The sequence below is a fragment of the Motacilla alba genome, chromosome 2 (genome assembly GCF_015832195.1).
Source record: "Motacilla alba alba isolate MOTALB_02 chromosome 2, Motacilla_alba_V1.0_pri, whole genome shotgun sequence".
Lineage (NCBI taxonomy): Eukaryota > Metazoa > Chordata > Aves > Passeriformes > Motacillidae > Motacilla > Motacilla alba.
In genome coordinates this window covers 68,406,890-68,429,164 of record NC_052017.1, presented here as the reverse complement: position 1 = coordinate 68,429,164, position 22,275 = coordinate 68,406,890, and the positions used below count along the sequence as shown (strand labels likewise).

At 37.1% G+C, this 22,275-nt stretch overlaps 1 protein-coding gene across 1 annotated transcript in view; it reads left to right on the top strand.

The window, feature by feature from the left end:
* EXOC2 (exocyst complex component 2) overlaps positions 1 to 18,776 on the top strand; it is a 127,652-nt gene extending 108,876 nt beyond the window's left edge. The window contains exons 24-28 of the mRNA XM_038161872.1: positions 7,965 to 8,020; positions 11,008 to 11,130; positions 13,373 to 13,434; positions 15,239 to 15,298; positions 17,188 to 18,776. Coding sequence (XP_038017800.1) covers positions 7,965 to 8,020; positions 11,008 to 11,130; positions 13,373 to 13,434; positions 15,239 to 15,298; positions 17,188 to 17,281 — 395 coding nt within the window. The 3' untranslated portion in view covers positions 17,282 to 18,776. The remainder of the gene's footprint in view (positions 1 to 7,964; positions 8,021 to 11,007; positions 11,131 to 13,372; positions 13,435 to 15,238; positions 15,299 to 17,187) is intronic.
* Positions 18,777 to 22,275: the final 3,499 nt, after the last annotated feature.

Below are 22,275 nucleotides of genomic sequence, written 5' to 3'. Positions count from 1 at the left end.
TTAATTTAGAAAACAGGCCACTGGTAGTACCGTTAGCTGAAGCTGATTTCCTAACAACTGTCTTTTAAGGGAGAAACCTTTGTGCTGCTGTAAAGGTGAGCTGCTTTGTTATGTCCATGGGGAAATTCCAAGTCACGTCTCTACTTTTTTTAATATATATATTTTTTTAGACTCTGTGGGGTGTCAGGTTAGATGATATCGCTGTGTGGGTGGGGGCACTTCAGTAAAATAGCATGCAATACTCATGTACCAGTGCTGTAGTTCATGGAAGGCTTATGCATGCAAACAAGTTAGGTTTCTGTCTATTCCTATAGGTTGGGGAACTGTCTTGCAAGGTGTAGGCTGCTTGGAAATTAAAAGACTGCTTTTTCTAAATGGAGTATCACATTTACTGTAGTAATTGCAAATAGTTGCTAGCTTTCAAAATAATTTTCCAGAAACATTAAACAATTTAGGGCCTTTTCTAATGAGGCAAATATAGTTTGCTGTTCTGGGAATATACAAGGTTAAACAGACTATCAGTCACATTAAACTTTCCCTGATTATAAATATTAGATTTCTGAATAGTTTTGAGGGCCAACACCTTTTTCGAATGCATTTAATGCAGCCTTAGGCATGCTGTGCTGTTGGTCCTTGTAGATAGATGTCAGCCTTTTTCATGTCATCCTGGGCACTTCATTCCAAATCAAGTTAAGTGCTCTGAAAAATTCAAGTAATAAGTTTATTCCTTCATGTAAGGAATATTCCTTCATAAATACCTTCCCAGTACTAAGATAATGTAAACTGATTTTTGCTATATGTACTTCACAATTCAGTACCCTGAGTCTCTGAAATATTTTACATGTAAGGTACATTATAAGTCATGTTTTTTTGGAATTCTGCAGCCTAAAAATAAAAAATATTTTGGTGTTCATTTGAATTTTCACTTTTAGTCTGTGCTGCTTCCTGTTCATTTCTTGGGATAAGGTAGTTGATAGATCTTTGCATGCACTGGAGGTGTCGGGCAGTGATCCGTAAGTATGGGAAGCCTGGAGTTATCTGTAGATCTTGTAAATTAAAATTTTTCTACCAAGACACATCTGCACAGTTAACCTTTTTTAAAAATTGTTCCAGCAGCTTTTGCATGGAGCAGTGCTGACTGCCCTACTGACCTGCTGTGACCTCAGACAGTGTTTTACTCTGTAGAGCCTCTTCCCCCTCCCACCCATTCTGCCTTATCTGTGTAAATGTTTGGGGTTTGGAAAGAGATTACTTGATTTTAGCTGGAAGCTATTGTTTAGGTTAGATTGGAAAGTGAAATTCTGTGGTGTGTGTGGGTCAGCTTGGTTTATCAGGAGGCATCCATCTAAGCTTGAAATTCCCACATGGACTGCACAGGCAGGATGGGGCTCACTCGGTGTGTTGCAGAGCACAGTCTGCCTTTTCAAGAGCGGCAGAAATACAAATTATTGTCTGTCATTCCAAAAGGAATCCTGCTAGTCCCTAGCACTGTTTCTGTAACAGGAGTTGCATTGGGGAAGAATGTGACCCCACTAGAAATTGTGCCAGGATAATTTTAGTTAAAGCAGGCATCAAATACTGCTATTGCAGCTGCAATGCAGCCAGAACCTAGAGGAAACTTAACAGTTAAAATCAGACTGTTTAAAGAAGTTACATCCACATGGCTTTGGATACCATTCATTAGTTTCTTTTTTAATGTGCACTACGCAGCACTGATTAACGACTTGCAGTAGATGTGTGCAGCTTTTTTTTTCCAACAGTTTCACATAGCAGATTAAAAACTTACAGAAGACCTGCAGGAGCTTAACTGACATACAGTTCAGAACACTTTGTGTGTGACTTGCTGTAAAGTTTGGCATGATATATCTGAAGCTTAGAAATTAACATTTCCAGTACCATTTTGCTTAAATTTGGCAGTAGGATGTAATGTAACTAAAAGGAAAATATATCAAAAAAAATTAAAAGTCAGTTCCTTCATTAGAACAGAGCAGATTAAGTAATTTTTTGCATTCACTCTCCTCTAGCAAATGAAATGTCCAGGAACAGGCAATTATTGTTGTTCTGCAGCTAGGTATGAAAAATATTAATCTCTTTGGATCACCAAATTCTGTACATTATTATTTTTTTGGAAAGTTTTCATTAAAAACTAAACAGGAAAAAGGTTTCAGACTGATTGACTGTTACTGGCGTAACCCACCAAACAGAACAATAAATTGTAAAAACTATTGCGTACAATTGGATGTGTCTTAAAATGCAAAATTTCAGACTCCCAGGCATCAGTTTTCCTATCTCTACCAAGTCATGCTCAAGCCTCAAGGCCAACAAATTTAGTGCTCTCTTTTCAGAAGCATTAAGAAACCAGCAGCGGTTGCTTGCCCAGTTAAGTATTGACCTCCTACAGAATGGTCTCAGAATGCTCTCTGTTGTTCCCTAAATTGGTGGCTCTGTGCCTCCCCAACACTCATTTCTGAGCTTAGGTTTCTAATAAGTCAGTCAACTCAGTCATGAAACAGGACTGGTAGCTTAGTCAACGTATCAAGAGCTGTTCAGTCTTCTCTGCTTTATTAAAAAAAAAAAAAAGTGGCAGCTGTCAAACTGTAGAATTTCCTGTGGATGGCATTTCTAGCTTCTCCAGAAAGGAGCAGTAGCTTTCAGTATTCTTGCATGATTTCTCTTTAAATAAATTTGCCTTTTTTTTTTTTTTTTTTTTATTGATCCTTCATATCCTCTCATCCTCGTGTCTGGTTCACTGCTAATAAACAGAAGTACCTGCTGATATCACCTGCTTTTTCTAAACAGTAATGTGCATTTATCCTCTCCTCCTCCTTTTTGCACAAGAGGCAAGCTAAAAGGCTCGTTTGGGGAGAGGCAGCAGCAAGCTTGGATTCACAGCTGCCCATCTCAAATGAGGTTCCAATCTCACAAAAGTTAAAAGTGTGTCAAACCCCGTCTGCCTGGGTTAATATTTCCTGTGTGTTTCAGTTGTCCTCACTGAACTTGAGCTCACTCTTTGAACTTGAGTCTGCAGAAGGCTTAAAAAATGTTTGAAGCTCATATCATCCTTCACACTATTAATTTACTGTAGAAGGACTGGGAACATTTGAAGACCCAAGTTAGCTTCTGTCACAGAAAAAGCAGCCAGATAAGTTCTGTTTTACTCTGTGTGCAACCTTTGCTCTTTTCTTGCATGCAAGTTTTTGTAGCCTCTCTGTGTTTTAGAATTACACATGTGGTATTGGAGTCCCAGCTCTTTCATGCTTATTCAGTCACTTTGGGGGTTTCATAGTATAACGATGTAATATAAGTACTTGGGGGAAACATATCTCTGAGAACTAACTACAAGTGGGACAACTGGTGGCACTACACCATCTGAAATCTCCTGAATGACTCCTGTATTGGCAAGCTGAAAGTTTGGTTTCTGTTACTCCTCAGAACCACAAACCTTTTTCCCTTCTGCTTTTCCCATCATTCACACAGTCATCCATGCTACAGCTTTACCATGTTGCTAAAATTGCTTTGAAATGTAGACTGACACATTTAAGTTGTAAACAAAACAAAACAAACAAAAAAAAAAAGAATAAAATTAATTGGTGGTGTAAACTGGAGATTAATGGATAATTTTGTTATATGTTTCTCTGGTAAAAAGTACTGTGGAGAGTCCAAAATTGGAAGATGCTATTTTAAAGTTTCTGTCAGCCATTGTGACAGTTGATGGCTGAAATTGTCCTTCATTTTTGTTTCTTAAGTCTTCCCATTCATTTTTCTTTAGAGCAATGCTGGGGCTTTGTTAGTGGCAGCTAGAATTCCAGCAAGTCAGTCTTCGGTATTAAGAATAGAGTGGGAGTGGAATGCATTTATGTTGTAACAGAATAATAACATTTTCCTCAGAGAAATTGCAAGGGCTTGTTGAGACTTTCTATAACACATTTCTGTCAGAAGCAGTGGAAAGGCATTGTATTTGTCCTTCAATATGCTAAATAAGAGGTATTTTAGACTTAAGAATGTTATGTTTCACTTGATTAGCCTAATAGTTGCAATCTACAGTTACATGGTGCATTAGCTTTCAGTGCTGTATAATAGGACTGGCAGCATGGTGTCCCAAAAACTGTAATTGCGTGGGCTGCTGAACAGTTGTAGAGAAAGCTGCACAAAAATTCTATTCTAGACAGAATTTTTTCATTTTGAAATGAATTTCACAACAAATTCACAGTTGGATGCCACTGCTTGTATTTCCAGTGAATCATATTCCAGAAAAGTAATACTTCACTTCAGCAAAGCCTGCCACAAACAGTACAGTGATATAAATCAGAAATGGGATATTTTTTAATTGTAACTTTTCAAAATATAGTACAGTTATTAACTATGCCTGCAGGTCCTGACATTCTGATATGTTTGGCTTTGTCTCCACAGCCAAAAATTAAATCCTTCACAAATAAGACAAAAGGAAAGGCTGGGGGGAAATACCCTTTTTACTTATATTCTATTTGTGGTAGGAAAATGACCCCCCCAACAGCAATGATTGTCATAAACCCACATCTTTGATAGCTTAGTTAGAGCAAACCTTTACACAGTGACCTTTAATTTCCAGCCTAAGTTCTCTGATGGCCAGTTCATTTATAACTTCCTTTCTTTCTTTCTTGTGCCTATGTTATTCTTCACGTTGCACAGTTCTCCCTTCTTTCCCTGTCTGGTTCCACTAACTGGCATTTTTGGAGTGCAATTGCATGTTCTTTCTGTCTGTGGCTTGTTTAGCTTACCAAGACAAGGTCTTCCAGGTTATTAAATGCTGCAATTAAGGCAACTGCAGTTTCATATACATAGACTGTCTCTAAACTGCACAGCTTTGCACAGTTTGTGCTGAATTATTTGCTCTTAAATTGTAAAACCTGTCGAAGAAACTGAGGAAATATTTGTGCTGGTACTGAGCTCCCTGATCCAGCAGTCATTGCAGGACTGAGCCTATGAAAGGTCAGGAACACGTAATTATTTCTTGCAATCCCAGTAGCACTTACCTCCTTTAAGTTCTTAGCTCACCTATTCGTCCTTGTGCATGGTACAAGGATGGAAGATAAAATATGTCTGTTTATGCCCTTTTGCTGAGGCTTAAGTTAACAATTTTATCATGCAGCTGGGATAGGCTAACAATATGCAATATAAAACTACTCTCACTTCATTTTTACCATAGGTTCCATCTCCATTCCATTTACTGAATTGATTCTGCGCTCTGACATAAATGACCATTATGCTGAGAAGCATCAGGCAATGGTGTTCAACACCTGGCGCTAATGTTGCTGATACTAGTATATCATGCTTTTAGAAATTAACAGTACTTAGGTAGTTATACCAGTGGTGGCAACTTGGTAACTAACTCTTCATGAAAAATGTTATGGAAAGTTTCTGCAGATACAGTGATAGGCAGCTTTTACTAGCATAGTCAAAAACTGGGTGCTTGCAGCAGCAGACAGAATTAGCAGCTCCTACCCTGAGCCAAGTTGCACGAATGTGTGAGAAGAGGTTCGCTGCCTTGGGGGTTTAGGTGGGATAGGTGGGAAATGAGGATTCTTCCTTGGAACCACATCACCCTCTTACACAATCCACTTCGGTCTCTATCCACTCCAGCTTTTCACTCACCTCCTGATAACACTTCTTCCCAGCTCAATGTGCTGGCTGCCTCTGCAGGAGACATAACGTTTGACATGGCAGCCCCCTCTCTGTATTTTCCTTACTGCTCCCCAGCAGTAGCAGGGTTTGAGTGAGATACTTCCTTAGGGAACACTCAGTTGGGCCAAAGAAATGCTGCTTAGGTCACAACTGAAATTTTGATTGGCTAAGGAACAATCCATGGCAGTGCTCAGGTATCCCTAGAGAAGGGAGACTGTCAGACTCTTAATCTTGTGCAGTATTTGAGCAAAAGTAAAATCAAAAGTTTCCACATGAAAGATCCTGCTGTCACAAGATGAGGCTGGGAGGCAGCCAAAAGCTGAATACCACATAGGTTTGCAGACTAAAACAGCACTTTGTACTCTGAGGTTAACTGCAAACCAGCTCCCAAATTCACCCAGTACCTCTTGATGTGATATGCATACCATTGTTTAGTGTCTGGTCAAGTTGTATTTGTTTCTGGGGTGTGATAGAAATTTTGACCTCTGTGATATGAAGTATGCGGAGGATTTAAACAGGGGCAGAGTGAAGTAAAAGAAGGGAAACAGTACAAGAGGAAAAAGGAAGGGGGTGTTGCATTTCCACATATACCTGTGATCTTTTGGTGTGGTTCGAGTATTGGTGTGTAACATTCTAGCTTTGTTTTGCAAGGTTACAGGGCAGGAGAAAAAAGTCAGTTTCATAAAATTTCTGGTGTTGCTTTATTCCTCCCTCACTTCCTTGCTAAGATGAAAGAAATTTTAAGTTTGCAAGCTGTTATACGGTACTATTTGACTTGTCTTTGGGTTAATTTAAACAGAAAAAAACAACTGAGATTTTCAAGGGGAAGAATAATGATGTAAAGAGAAAAGGCACTAGAGATGTTTTGGAATACATGGAGAAAGGCTTGTATTTTTCTGACGTCCAGGCTGCATCCCATTGCACATCCTAGATCCTTGTTCCTCGTGCAAGATAGTCCTCTGCTGTCAAGGACAGGTCATCCTTGTGTCCTGCTTTTATAAAACTTTTATCCCTAATTGTCTAACAAAGAAAAAGTGTCACCTTCTTAGATCCTGAGGCAAGTTCTGGCATCAGTGGTTAAAGATGGGAGCATGACTGAGGTGGCAGTAGTAAGATACCACTCGTTTCACAGAGTAGCTCATTTTGATGATCTCAGACAACCCTTTTTAAAGCTGCTTTTTGTAGCAGGACTAAGTTTCTGCATCAGTGTTATCTAAGGAAAGGTGGAGCAAGTAGGAAGAACTGATTAAAGGTTCACTTTGTAATTTTTATAGCATTAGCTGTAATCACACTGTGATCTCTGAGCTGTGTGGTCTCACCAGTCTTTGTCCATGATTCTTGTATTTTACTGTTGATGGAATATATTGAAGGAGGGATGGGGTCATTGCACTTTCTCTGACTCGTGGTAGACTAATCAAAATCAGAAGTTGAGGTCATGTGGATCACTAACCCTCTGTCGTGACTTTGTACTTACAGCATTTATACATTCTTTAATGAGTTGAATGCTTTCTAATTTTCCTTTGCCTACAGAGTGAATTGGCCATAAAAACAAGAGAGGCAACTTTAGATTTTTGCCTATTTTAAACCTATATGACTGGAGTACAGGCTGGGAAAGTTACAGAATTACAGCAGCAGAATGATGCTGCTGGATGTTCTGTTCAGAATTCACTTCTTAGTGTAAATTGACAAGTGTTTCATGAGCTTAGCAAGAAAATGCTTATTTGACTTCTCCACTTTACCCAAAAGGAAATTTCTACTAAGGCATGACCTCTCCTATAAACTGCCATGAGTAATATATTCTGAACCGCTTTCAGATAAACAAGAGACCTCGCTATTCCTGTCTATAATAATTCACAGATAGAGAAGCTGATAAAGTAGTAAGATCTTGAAGACTGTTATACAAACAAAACCTCTTGACTTTGTTCTTTAGAACTTATCAAACTGTGGTGCATGTTCTGTGCTATGGTGTGTGTATTCTAGCAAAGCATCCAGAATGTATTTTTAATAATACTATTTTTTTATTAAATTGCAAAGTTGGTGAAATTATCTTGCTAGAGAAGAATACTAAAACAGGAACCTACTGGCTTTTTTTAACCTTCTGCTGTAAGGAAATGTGCCTTTCTCCATTTGATTTGAAAAAGGAAATAGTCTGGTGGTGTGGCTATGGAACTTTCTCTTTCTGCCTCTGATTGCAAAAGTAATAGTAAAAAATGAAAATAAAAAGTACAGTATTGAACAGCAGAATATTATGGTGGTGTTGAGACAACAGAATGAAAGTAATTATTTTGCTTCTCTTGTTTCAGGTGTCAGAAACTACTTGAAAGAAGCATTAGTGAATATCATTGCTGTGCATGCAGAGGTGAGGAGAAACTTCAGATTATTTCATGCTTACATTCATATGATTTCAGTGTACTTTTGCTGGTAAATCTGGTTTTTTTTTTATTGAAGTGTCTTCATATAGATGTGTTTTAGATTAGGTTTAGCCAACCTGTTAGGCAACTGATAACTTTTTTTATGGGCAGAAGGAGATGAGTAGTTCCTGTTTATCCTCTCTAACACTCCATTACACCTTTTTGTCTACATTATCTGATAAAGAGGAAAGCCAAATGCTAAAGTAAAATTCTCCCTTTCCATGCAGATAATATATAGATATATAGCTAGTTATGATGCTCTCTTTCTCTGATTACCTTTATTTTCCAAAACATCTGTAAATTAACTTCTGTTTCACCTTGAAGGAAATGTTCAACACATGCCACTCAGAGTGAAAAGCCAGTATATGTCAGTCTTCTACATACAATGGAAATAGGAAAGCTAAACACAGAAAGTTTTATAGTCTTAGTAAGCACAAATACTGCTTGAAATACCTAAGTAGGTAATGGCTACCTAGGCTAGGGAGTGCATGTTAAAACATTGCTTATAACATAATAAGCTCACAGGGGCTGCAATTATTTAGCCTTTTGGATTGTATGCAGGAATTTTCTATGGTTCTTTAAGTTAGAGCCTGTTTTACATAATCACTCCTAATCCTCAAGAATGTTAACAGATTACTGTTGCTCCTGGTAGAAGCATTGGTAGTAATATTACTCTCACCTTCCAAAATACCACAAGTATGGCTGCTCTACCTTTTCCCTGTAATTAAAATATAATGAGATTCACTTGAGGCTTTTACTTATCTTATTCCTTCTTAAATTACAAGGATTCGTACATATTAAAATATTTTCAGGAACTTCAAATTTGACTTGCAGTATTTTTTTTATACTATTTTAGTGTTAAATTATAGCAGAAGCATTTCCACAGAAACATTGTGATTTTACCAAATGCTTCCAAATGAGGGAATAAAAAACACTAAAAACATATACCAACATGATATCAAATTTAATAATGTTTTTCAGTGTAGTGAAAATTTATTAGAATGGAAATTAGAAGTTCTGCTCTAAAAAAATCCAAGTAATTAGTGACTTATTGTGCTAGGCTTGTAAATATGCATACTTAAAATGCTGCAGCAGAAAGGTGCATTGCTGTGCTGTCTTCATTGAGACTGATACTGATTCTGGCCTAAATAGCATTGCCTCATAAATTTCTAGATGTGAAATATACAGGAATATGAGAACATGTGTCAAGACGAAACTCCCATTTCCACTGGTGAAATTCTGTTAAGCTGGGTCAGGTTTAAGTTTAGTTGGCAAGGCAGCAAGTTTCTGTATTTCGAAACAGCAAAAACTAACTATCAGATGAACATCAAGGATAGATTGAAGTGAAAAGAAAATTGTTTCTTTACCTTTGAATACAAATTTAGCTGAAATCAAAATAAGGGCTTCTTATTGCAAATTTGTGATGATTCACCCTTGCTGACAATTATTTTTCCTGGATTCTGTAAAGTAACTTCAAGAGTACTCATTGCAGGCAGAAATATTCTCTTCTCAGTAGAAGATCTTTGGGCATGTTCCTGGTATGTTTGTGTTGAATTGATCAGCAGTGTTTGGTGCTGAATAGGATGACCTCTTTCCAGCACTGGTAACAGCTGGTAGCTGACATTTATAGGGTTAGTGTGCTTGGCCTGTGGTGCAGACCTGCCTTTTGGAATGATCAGCTTTATGGGATGCCTACTACACAATTCTTTATTTAAATCACTGAAAACTCTTTCTTTTTTTTTTCCTTGTTGATTTTTATGCATATGTATATCTAATATCTTCTGTCGGTTACTAAATTTCCTTGTCAGACGTGGGATCTAAACTTTGTGTAAAAGCAAAGGTATTCCAGCAAAACAATCCACTACTTAATTCTTTAGAATTTTTCAAAGCAGAAACTGGGGAAATGTTTCAAAACTTTCTACATCTCATTTTCCTTCTTGTACCACTCCAGTCACATACTTAAGCTTACATACACCACTCTAGCTTTATGTGTCATCTTCTCTCCCAGCCCTGTGCAGTTTAATGCAGCTTTATCATCACCTTTAAGCTTTGACACAAGTTTGGGGTGTCTAACCTATAATCTCAGTTCCTCCTATATTCCAACCTCTTGGCCTGCATTTTCCCAAATTCTGTATAGAAAAATCATACTTTCTTTTTTTTTTTAAATCCACAACAATTTCTCACTTCTGTAAAACTCCCCTTAAGGAAGATTGGTCTCTTCATACTTTGCAGCAAGCATAGATTTAATAACTTTGTGTTGCAGTTACTATTCTGAATGTGCAACTTTTAAAAGTTATACAAATAAGTGGTTAAAGTGGTTAAAATAATTATTAAATGGGAAAACCAATAAGGTTTAAATTTTTTTGCCAGGGAAGTAATAAATGGCAGCAGTGGCAGAATCCAAATGAAAATCTGTTGACACCCTCATGCTCGCACAGGCTGTCAAATGTTTATCTCTGCAATAGAGAATAACGACACTAGCCACTCAACAGTGGTCAAATATAAAGGAGTCTAGAAGAAACAGCAAAATATATGGGCAAAAAGTGGCTGAATGTGTAACTGTCAGTCAGATACATAAGTCTGAATTAAAGGTGTTATAAAGAAGACAGCAGTCTGTCTACAGCCATCTGACTATCTGCATCCATCAACCAAAAGCACATACTTTGAAGTTTAGCTGCTTTTTGGTATAGCAAGAAGGTTATCACAAATCACATAGCCAAATTTGCTGTTAACAGAGGGGATTGGTCAAAGCACAGGGCAAGCATCAAAAGACATCCTCCATATTCTACTTTCTTTTGAATTGTTAGTATATTGATAAAAATGAAGGAGACCTGTCAGTCAAAGAGGTTTATGTTTTTTTATTGAAATGTTAGTATTGAAAATATTTCTGTTAATGCCGGTGTTGTGCTGATGGTTCTTCTTTCATTAAACTTAGGTGTTTACCATTTCCAAAGACTTAGTTCCTCGGGTAATGTCAAGGGTTGTAGAAGCAGTCTCTGAAGAACTGAGTCGACTGATGCAGTGTGTTTCATCCTTCAGCAAAAATGGAGCTTTACAGGTACCTGAATACTTTGTGCTGTCAAACATCTGAATCTAGAAAACTGAGAATAACAGACAGAGGTATAATCTGAGTATTCAATTTAATGTAGCAGTGAAAGCAAGGAGATAAAAAGGATTAGTTTACAACCTATTTCAGATATATGGATGAATACCCTTTGGGATACTGGTTCTTGGGTTTATATATTTTAGGGTTATCTTTGTGTTATCATTAAAAAGGCTACCTGTATTCTATGAGATAAAAAGCATCATAATGGTATCTCTTTGAAATGTTGTCAAATACTGTCTTTGGCCTGACATAAAAAATCACTTTAAAAGAAAAAAACAATGTAGTGATATTTTGAGATTTAAAAATCTCTATAACAAGATGCAGTAGGATCTTGTAAGGCTTTGCAGGATTAGTCACTTGTTTGTTTTACTCTCTCTACAATACCATGTTGTTGTAACATGGGCAGAATAGCTTTGCTGTCTTTATTTACAGCTAGATTGGTAGTTGTACTTGGTATTGGGTAAGCTTTAAAGGACTCTAAGAAAAACACCTTTTTATAAAAAATCCCTTTGAGTCAGATTGCTATGGCTGTAACAGAAAAAGAGCAAACTCCCTGTTTTCATTGTACATGACAGCATTCTTGTATTATGATGGGAAAATAATATCCAGTGGCAAGCCTTGTTTTCCAATTGCTGCTAGTAATGGCATTGGACAGAGAATTAGTATAGGAAGATCACAGCCAAGTAAGATTGACTCCGTATTTAAACCAAATCCATGAATAACAACAAAGCTATGCCTATATCCCTTTTGTCTGGTTAAACAACCCACTGTAAGGACTTGCTGCCTAAGTCTGTAATTGAAAGGCTTTTCTCTCCTTACTGTAAGTTTGTCACTCATGGTCATTTTCTGTTCCTCTGAACATGGAAAATCCTGTCTGACAGCAGCAGCGTGAGAGTCATCTAAGCCTTGCTAGGCTGAACAAAAACTTGTCATTCAAGCCTCACTCTGTATTCCCACGTCCCATGACCACAGTTTTGCCCTTCCCCCAGGTTTACTTAGGCTGTGGTACTTGAGAGTGGGGTACTGGTACCTCCTAAAATGTCGAAAATACTCCAGAACCTTAGGCATAGGACTTCAAAAAGTCCACAACTCCTGAGCTTGGAGCACTGTACAAAAAGAGGTAAAATATTGTGCATTGAGAAAAGCATTTCTGATGAGTATCAAATTTGTGGTGGCTATGTTATATTTTGTGCCAGAAAGTTCTGGCTCTAAAAAAAGCATAAATTTTACCGGTCTTCCTACCTAGAGGAGGGATGAGGGAGATACCTAAAAGCCAAAGGCTTTCATTAGGTGTGGAATTAGTTGTCTGTGTTGCATTGTTTAAAGTTTTGTTTTGAAATATTAATGTTGTGTGTAAATGTAGATCTGTTACTGTAATGTCTGACTGGATTAAATTTCATATTTATGCTTAAAAGAACAGAATGTTAATTTTAATGAAGTTCACTTTGTATTTTTAAGTGAAATTATTTCATGGTCCCTTGCAGAATGTTTCTATTTCATATAAAAGTTTTGATGATAATGCTTGCTTTTCAAAGACCAATGGATGATCTGTGCAGTTTGTTTAATCTATGAGTTCAGTCTCTTCCACAGTGTTTGCCTAAGTTAAAATTGATACCTGGGCACACACTACAGTGCAGGAATAAAATCCCCAAGCTCTTGTGCCCGCCAGGTGACACAAAAGAAACAAAGTACAATCATTCTGCTTCCTCATCTGATGGAAAAAATTAATTCACCAGAAAAACCAAGCGCAAAATGTGTATTGGCAGATTTTTGTCCTTTTGTGTTTCCTTTCTCCCTGGCTAAGCAGTGCTGTGAGAAGTTAAGCTCACTGTATTTAATTTTTAAAAAAAGAAAAAAAAAGTTGCATCTATCTTTCTATCACAGTACAGAAAAGGTGAAACAGAATAGAAGATTCATTACTGTTATTAAGAGATAAACCAGTGTTTTTTGACTGTGACACATGTAAACAGTTTGACTTGAATCAAAAGTATGAAACTGTTCCTTTGAGCAGTCTCCTGACAGAGTAGCATGGCAACAAAGAATACAGGAAATAAACTGTTAAAAGCCAAGACTGCTTACAAGGGCAGCGTGCAATAGTATTTGCCTCTCAAAAAGGTGAAGTTTTGGGATACTTGTATCCACTTGGTGAAAGGACATTGTATCACTGTTTCAATATTTGTATTTCTGTCTTTAGGCAAAACTTGAAATCTGTGCATTGAGGGATACGGTGGCCATATACCTAACACCTGAAAGCAAGTAAGATGTGCTATAATGTCACTTTTTGCAGTGTAATGGAATCCTTGGTAAACATGCGAAAACACATAATGTAAATTTAGAATGAAGGAATTTTGCTTCAAATAGAATATACAAAAAACAGATGCCTAGCAAGATTTTATCAGTTGAAAGAAAATAGGGGTTTTTTGTTGTTTTTTACTTGGACTTTTAGACACACACTAATATTTGCCACCAAAAACAAATTGTAAAACTCTTAACAGCAGTACAGCTGGTGAGGATAATTATGCTAAAGTGAGACACAAGCAGATCTTGATGAGTTTTATCCAGTTTTTCACAGCAGTCTCATAAAACATAACCTTCCAGATTGATCAGAGGGTCTACAGATCCAGATACTGGCAGAGTCCTCTTATGGGGATATGGAGAGTTAGGGTTCTCCATAGGCTTATATAATACCCTGCTCATTCTCCACACACCATATCAGGGAAAGGGAATTCAGCTTCACACTGTCTCCTAGAGTCAACGCCTTCAAAAGGCTTTCAGCAATTGATCATTTCTCACTGAGGCAAGACCAAAGATGAATAGCGTGGGGGACACTCGCACACATTAATATAAAGGGAGGAGGAAAAGCATTAGCACCATCAATGGTTGATGCAGCCAAGGCATGTAAAAAACAGGCTATGATGGCTCTCAGCAGTTTTGAGTCAAGCTGATTGAAATTTCTAGGTGATTATGGTGGGGATTGGATACGGGCAGATTCATTCATTATTTTAAATACCTTCACTTCTTTTAAGATTGGCATTATATGTCCCTGCAGGTGGTAGTTTGATCATCTTACCTAATCAACAGTTTTGTAGGAGACATTGCAGTCTTAATGTGTCTTCATAGAGTCACACATAGTGTCCACTGGTGTCACTGCATTCCAATTCAAAGTACTCACTTCCCTATTCTGATAGTGACAAAGGCCTTTAAAAGTAAAACTACTAAAAGAAAACTTCTTGGCACTGGCTCAGGTTGGATAAAATCGAAATTATATTGTCTGTAATAGGGCAAAGTATAGTGAACCCTGAAAACCAGAGCTTCATAGAGGTTTTCTTTTTTATTGCTGGACTTGTAACTAGTAGTAGTTGCCATAAGTCACCACAATAATCTTTTGCTGACAAGATTCTACCTATCTGTGCAGGTCCTGCATTGTTACCTCATTTCTGTTCATCTCCTGTAGCCCAGAGCAGGATGGGAACCCTGTCTTTGGAGTTACTCAACACTTAACTGGATAATGGCCCAAAGAAACTACCTCTAACCTTGAAATCGGCCGTGCTTTGAGATCAGGGTTGGACCTAAATTCCCTTCCAACCTAAAATATTCTATGACTCTATGTTACCTCAATGCAAACCCACTGTAATACTTTTTGTAGACACCCTTGTGTAAGGCAGAATGCAGTGTGGTCTACTAAACACAGAGAGACAAAATCAATGTTTTATCTGTTCTTCATACACTGATGGTCACCTAGTTTTAGGCAGAAGGCAGGCTGGCCACTACTTGTTAATTTTTGAACAGTCCAGGATGTGACAGTCTTCCATGAGCTGCTGATTAAACATTTCCTGTTGATGTCTGATGTACATCACATTAGGAATGTCAAGATACATGCTTGACCCCATGACTAATTTTTGTTCAATTTGCATATGGAAGTCAGGTCTCAGGTAAATATTTTGTCAATTTATTGAAAAAAAGGATGGATAAAATATAGCATCTCTCTGTAGGATTTCTAGAAAGTGTAAATGCTAAGTCTTTTTCTAGCAGAATATTGGTATTTTTGTTTTCCTTACAGATCAAGCTTTAAGCAAGCTTTGGAAGCCTTGCCTCAGCTCTCAAGTGGAACTGACAGAAAGTGAGTACAATGCACCCTCTTGTTTCCTTTATAGTCTTTGGAGCCATTGCTTTTACTTTTGTAAGAAAACTTTGTTATAAAAGGGTTAATTTCCACTGTATTTGACCCTTCTGAATTACAGAGCAGAAGCCTTTTTGGACAGACTTAAGAGTAAGCTCAGTCCTTGCCTTGTTCATGGCCTATTTAATTCCCCAGAACAGCCAATGGCTTTGTGTCATATCCTGCTTGCCCGTCCTAGTCTTATCAGTTCAGAGTAGCTTTGTATTTTTCTTGAAGTATCATCTATTTTAGCCTTCCTTGTTAATCTTACGGTTTCTGTGAGTTCCATTGTATTATTTTACTGAATTTAGTAGCAATTAAGAAAATGGCCAAGAGCAAAGTTCAGGCTTTTGCAAGCTGATGTATGGGGAACTCATAAAATCGGCGTGTTTCCTTTCAAAAACAAATAAGGAGGGTTTGTGGCTCTTTCTTAACATCAGCAGGAGGAATTTTGGGTTCTTTCTTTTCCACCACAACGACCTTTGACAAACAGGTTGCTTTGCTGTGTCCAGCCTGGTATTTGATAGTCTATTTTACAACCACAGCATAATAAAGAGTAGAACTAGGACAGATTTCTAATGAGTAGAGTAGTGTAAGTATAGATGGTTTGAACTAGAGATTGGTTTCATTGTACTTTCCTTCATCAAATCAGTTTGCACTTAACAGTCAGAATTTAGAATATTTTGTAGACACATAGACTGTGCAGTTCATGGTCTGTGGTATGTGCTTTCTTCCAGATGTCCTCTGTCTATGTAGTCAAACCTGCTCTTTGCTAGCCACAACAAATCTCAAGATACCTCCTCATCTTACTTAGGTCCTATACTTTATTAAAGTTAGAAATCAGTTTAGATTAAGGAGAGATCTTTTAACTCAAATTTTCCAAAACACCTGTAGAAATTTTTTTTTCACTTAGTCTCAAGCATCTGAGCTTCATGAGACAAATGAGAATCAAGAACTGCATCATTATTACATCTGCCTCAGTGTTTTGAGCCCCAGACAGTGCAGAACTTGTTCTGTTTCCCACGTCACTACATGGCAATTGTCATAGTTCCAAGCAGCTCAGTGTAATCTACATGTATTTGTGTAAAATAACACATTTGTGCTCAAACTGAGAGCTGTTTGTGTGTGTTCATTCACAGTCACTACTATGATGCTAAATTATTACTGTGGACATGATCCTTTTCCAGAGGAACCGCTGAGGAAGCAGATATTGATTTTTTGGTTAAAATTGCTATTCTTGGGCTGGTTTGGTTTTTTTAACATACAGTATACTTTTTGTTGTTGTTACTGGCTGTTCAATATCTGCCCTAAATGGATTGCTTTTGAAATAGGGCAGAAAGTTGAGAGATCACATTATTCCCTAGATTAAGGAGAAAATAAAACACCCAGCCAAGACTGTAAAACAACTTAAAGCATCTCCAGTGTTACAATCAATATTTTCTACAACAGGCCCATCAACACCATTGCTCCTACACCTATAGTTTGTGGATTATAATAAATACTATCCACTGCACCAGGTACTTTCTTGACAGCTGGGTAGATGTAAATCATTTGCTGTTATAGCCCCAAATGAACTCATACACAGTTTATATGTTAGGGACAAAACAACATGATTGTGGTGAATTAATGTTTCTCCTAGAACAGTCATAATATCTCCTATCTTTCAGTCCTAATACTTAAGAGAAATCTACAAATACCTTCCAAAGACAAGGCTGAGAACCCAAATTTGCAATTCAGCTACACAAGAAAAACAGACAGCGTACCTGAAGTCACAGACAGAATAATCAAAACTTGCAGTTATTGTTCCCTTTCCAGAATCTTCTAAAGTTGTAACTGTTTTCCCTTTACAGGTTACTAGAAGAGCTGCTAAACAAATTCAAAAGCAGCATGCACTTGCAGCTGACCTGTTTCCAAGCTTCTTCATCAGCCATGGTGAAAACATAGACAACAACACTCTCCAGACAAATGTGCTTAAGTTGTACATTTTTTATGGACTATTTCAATTCCTTTGAACACCCTAAAAAAAGTAAAAAGAATTCCACTGGAAAATAATTGAGATACAACTTTCTCAATAATGTTATGGGATGTCCTGCTGAGTGAGACTTGTGTTCCTACATACTTTGATAAAATGGTTTTCTGTCTACTGTATTTCACTCTGTGGAGGGAATTAAGTCAATTTTGTTTACATACACTTGTTCATGAAGAAATATTCATCACTGTTCTGCAGTCTCAGTTTCACTTGTTAAAAATACATTGAAATGTATTTTTAGCAAATGTCAGGTTAAATTTGAGTTATTACTCATTTTGTTCAGTGTATCAATCTTAATTTCTAGGTGTAGAGTGATACTGAAGTGACTGGAAGACACAAATTCTATAAACTATTGAAATGTAATAAGCATTGCCCCCTAGAGCTGACTAATAAATGTCCAGATACCATATTAAGTACACTGCTTCTTTTACATTTAAAAATGGTAACTTTTTTTTTTCTTTTCTCATCTACAGTTTTGGTGTTTGTAAGTCTGATTTCTTCAGGGCTTTTATTATCTTACCTATTTTTAATTAAACATGTTGCTGTCTTTCATGTTTCTCCCTTCTATTCAAGTACTGATGGTAACCTTCACATCTGAAATCTGCTTTCATTGGAAATTATCAGAAAAGCACTCCAAGTTTATAAGATTAGTAGAAAAATGTCCAGGTAAAATATTCTTTGGTGTTAAGGAGTAGAAGAGTTAATAGTTTCTCACATAGTAAGGAGGAGCACAAATACATCATTTGTTTTGCTTCTTCCTTCTTACTCTTCTTGTCTTTCCTTGCTCTTACAGGCTTACTACGACTGTCTTCCTCTTGTTAATCAGTCCTCTTTTCCTCTTTTCCCCACTAGTTAATGGATTTGTATGGGGGGAAATAGGGATTCAGGAGAGAAGAACAGTTTTGCTGCCATTGTTTTGGGGGGTAACAAATGGGTTTAATTTTATAACTGATATCATGGCTTGGAATTAAATAATGCAGTCATAATATATTCTTTCTGTAATTACAGTCATTTTGGGTAAATCATTTCAGGAATAGTGCATAGTTTTCAAACAATTTCTTAATGTCAGCTCATTTATTCTACCAGTTCAATTATGTGCTTTAAAAATGGAGCGTACAATTCCTATAAAATGTAATTTTGGAGGAAGTTTGATGTACACATTGTAACACTTGTTAAAAGGTTTTATGTAAGTAGTAGCAGCATGTTAAGTGGAAGTGTGAGACTTCAAATATATGTTATTATCATTAAGCACCTGGAGCAATGTTGTTTTGTTAAGTGTTGTCCATTCTGCAGTGGTCATAGTCTCAACTGCTGATATTAACTGAAATCGTCATCCAGTTCTGTAAAAATACACTATTCTGTTCACTTCAGAATAATAAAATATTAATAAATACGGTCAAAAGCTCTTCTTGAATTCCTCACTTTCCAAGAAATACTATTTCTTTGAATTTTGCCAGTCTACAATTTCTGTATTTGTATTGGACATGTTCTAAGTATTGAAAACCTATTCTGTTGTCTGTCCTGTCTTAATAGAAATTCAGACATCTCTTTATTGTAAGTTCATTCTCTTACTTATCTTCTACTGCAGCAGCTTGTTGCTTGTCTTTAAAACCTGAAGTCAGACTTTCGTGTAGGTGCTTCTCTGAAGTAACTTACACTTCAGAACATCTCGTTGATGGCAGCGAGAATAATGTGTAATCGATCAAAGCATTCCTTGAATCCCATCTGATGTGAATAAATGTTCACAGTCAAGTCAGAGCACTGCTTTTGAATAAACCCACTTTGTGGATTAAGGAAGTCAGTGAGCATCATGCTGCAACAGGAGGTATTGGAATCCCTTTGCGTGGAAGGGATTGGGACTGCTGAGGCTTCATAGCCAATGTAAAGCAGGCTGCAGTTCCTCTGAAAAGAACATTACAAAAAACAAGAAGTGGTCGGTGTGGGTTTTGCAATAAAAAACTGTTAGAAGATACAAATGAGTTTGAAAAGGGTTGTTGAAAGTGGGAAAAGACAAGGAGACCACACCAGAATACACCATCAGTTACAGCTTGCAGAGAAGAGATGCAGCAAGGAAATCAAAGTAACAGAAGTGAAAGGCTCTGACATTTAAAGCAAGGTAAATGCTGAAAACAGTGCAAGGGAAAATAAAGTGAATTATTGCATGAACTTTGAACCTCTAGAAAGATCTAAAATTGATACAAACTGGAAAAAAAAGTCACTGAAATAAAAGCCTAGAGTGCTTTATTTCTTACATAAGTGAAAAATATAGAAAGCAATAAGGCTGTAAAATATATCTGACTTAAAGTAAGACTTACAGGAAAATTCAACCATAATATGCTGTGTTGAGATATTCAGCCTCTGGAGATGTTGAGGCATTCTTCTATTACTGTATTTTGACCTTTCTTTTGAATAGTCATGAGTAGTTCAAGAGGTAGAGAAAATTAAAAAACAAATGCTGCATTGATGTAATTAGGGAACAACACAGGAAAAGAAGTTTTAATCCCCCTGTAAAGTGGTGGGGAAAAAATACATAAATATAGGGAAAAGTCATTACATATCTGGGGGTTAACTTAATGGAATAACTCAAATAAGTAGCATGAAAGAATGAAGAAATCCCCTTCCTTCTCACTCACAAAAGGTTTTTTAATTGACATTCTTTGGAAATCATTTATGAAATGTGCTCATAGTGTGTCATTGTCCAAGTTTAACATCTTCCTATAGCTTTTTAAAAGCCACTTGGTTTATTAGTATAGAAAGAACCACAGTCCTGCTACTTTTCATGCCTGTGCTGAATTTTAAGGATAAGACTAGGCATGAGATGACTGATGATCAGGCAGGTTGAGTTCTGTGTGCTAAACCCCTTGCATCTTCCCAGGACTCTGAGCAGTTTAATTTCACTGTATGGCAACAGAGGAGGAAATAAGAAGCAGTTGTGCATTGCAGGGGGCTTTTGGCTGCTCCGTAATATGTTGGCCTTGTAAAACAGGTCCAGTCTCTCAACCTTTGCCAAAGCTCTTGCATCTCCCTGAAGAGAGAGTACTTTATGGTGAAGGTGAGATTTTGTTTTGTTTTGTTCTCTACCCAGGCAGCCTTTCAAAATCTAGAACCTTAAAAAACGTTTCTGAAACACTAGCATGTTTCCCTGCTCTATTGGTAAGTAGTGAGATACAGATAGAATAGGCCTATGTACGTTCAGGGGAAAAAAAATAAGAATTGATTGTTGATATAATGGCAATATTCTAAAAAATCATGATAGAAGAATTTCATGGAGCTCTTTCACTGCTGAGCCTGAGAAGCAACAAATCCCTCACCTGCAAAAGTCTAATACTTAGCTAAGCAATGCCCTAGGAAATTTACCTTAAAAGTATTCACAAACACAACTCCTTTTTAACATTGCATGTTTTAAAATCCAACTCCTTTTTAATGTTGAAGGTACTGATAGGCATTTTCTGTTTCTAATCTAAGAGAAGGTATAAGATTGTGGTTTCTTAGATACAGTTTTGGCCCCATGAAGAAGGAAACTTAAAGAATCTTTTGCCATGGTTACCATGATCATCGGAGACAGTCCTGCACAGGGGATTTATACTTCCAAACCTCCTGCCAGACCACATTTAAGTCAACTCCAGACTGCAGCCTTGGATATGCCCAGCTAAAATACTCTTAGCTGTTTTTTTCCTGAGAATATTAAATATTGATTGTATCAGTGGATGCAAATACTGATCTTTGTATCCAAACAGATTTCTGGACTCATTTGTAATGAGGGTGTTTACATGTTTTACACACTATAAACATAACTGCTATTTTGCTCTTATCATTGCATAATATCTATGAAAATTAGAAGGAAAAGATCTTTAACCTCATCAGAACACACTGAAACTGAAAATTTAATGCAGTGCCCCAGCTGAAGCCTGAGATTCAGAATTCACATCTGGATCTTTAACCTTGTAAAGCTCTGGTTCCCTGGATCTGATCGATGAAGTGCATCTTATCCAGGGATAGAAGGAGAGACTCCTGAGGATATCTAGCATCTGCAATCTGCTTCTGGTTCTTAGGAGCTGAACTTCCTGTACAGCACTTAAAACTTTAGCATTAGTCAGGAGTTAGTAATAGACAGACTACTGTCAAAACAAGCCACAGCACATGCATTATTTAACTAGTAAGATGCAAATATAATTTGAATTAGTCAGCCTTCCAGACAGGTTGAAATATTTGGGAATTTGTTTAACGTGGTAATAGACTTCAACTAGGACTTTGGTCCTTTGGCATTTCTGGTTTAGCTGTGTAAATGGGGGAGTTCTGGGTGACTATGCTCATCTGAAAATAAAAAAAAATAAAAATTGTAACTGGTAAATTCCTTTAAAAGATTTTTAGGAAATAATTTGGTGTGCTAACCATTCAAAGATAAAAGCATCCTTCGTTACATTCCAGCCTGTCCATGGAGTGATAGAGAGATGGTCCAATTTACCTGCCATGGCCTCATTAGCAGTTCTCCTGTTTTTCTGTCTCAAACATTAGTACAAAGTGTGCATACATGAGTTTGCCATAGCTAGAAATGCTTCTGCAGAGCTAACACAGGACACTTTGCTTCTTTCAACATCCTTAAAGAGAGCCATATAAAAGGGAGCTAGATGGTTAATTATAGGCAAAAATAATTTTGCACAAGCTGTGTTACGTGTTAAGAGTGTTTTGGCTTCATGTTGTTGACAGGCTGTTTTCTGACTTAGCATCACTTACTAGAGTTCTTTTGGCATGAAATGAAAGACAAAACTGGGAGTAACAGAGGACACAGTTTCATAAGGGAACACGATAGCCATTTCTGTCTTCACCTTTTTAAGTTCTGGTTTTATACAGTGCTGCCAAGGGTTAAAGAGGAGATATGTGCAATTCAGTTCCATTTCTCTTGTGCTCT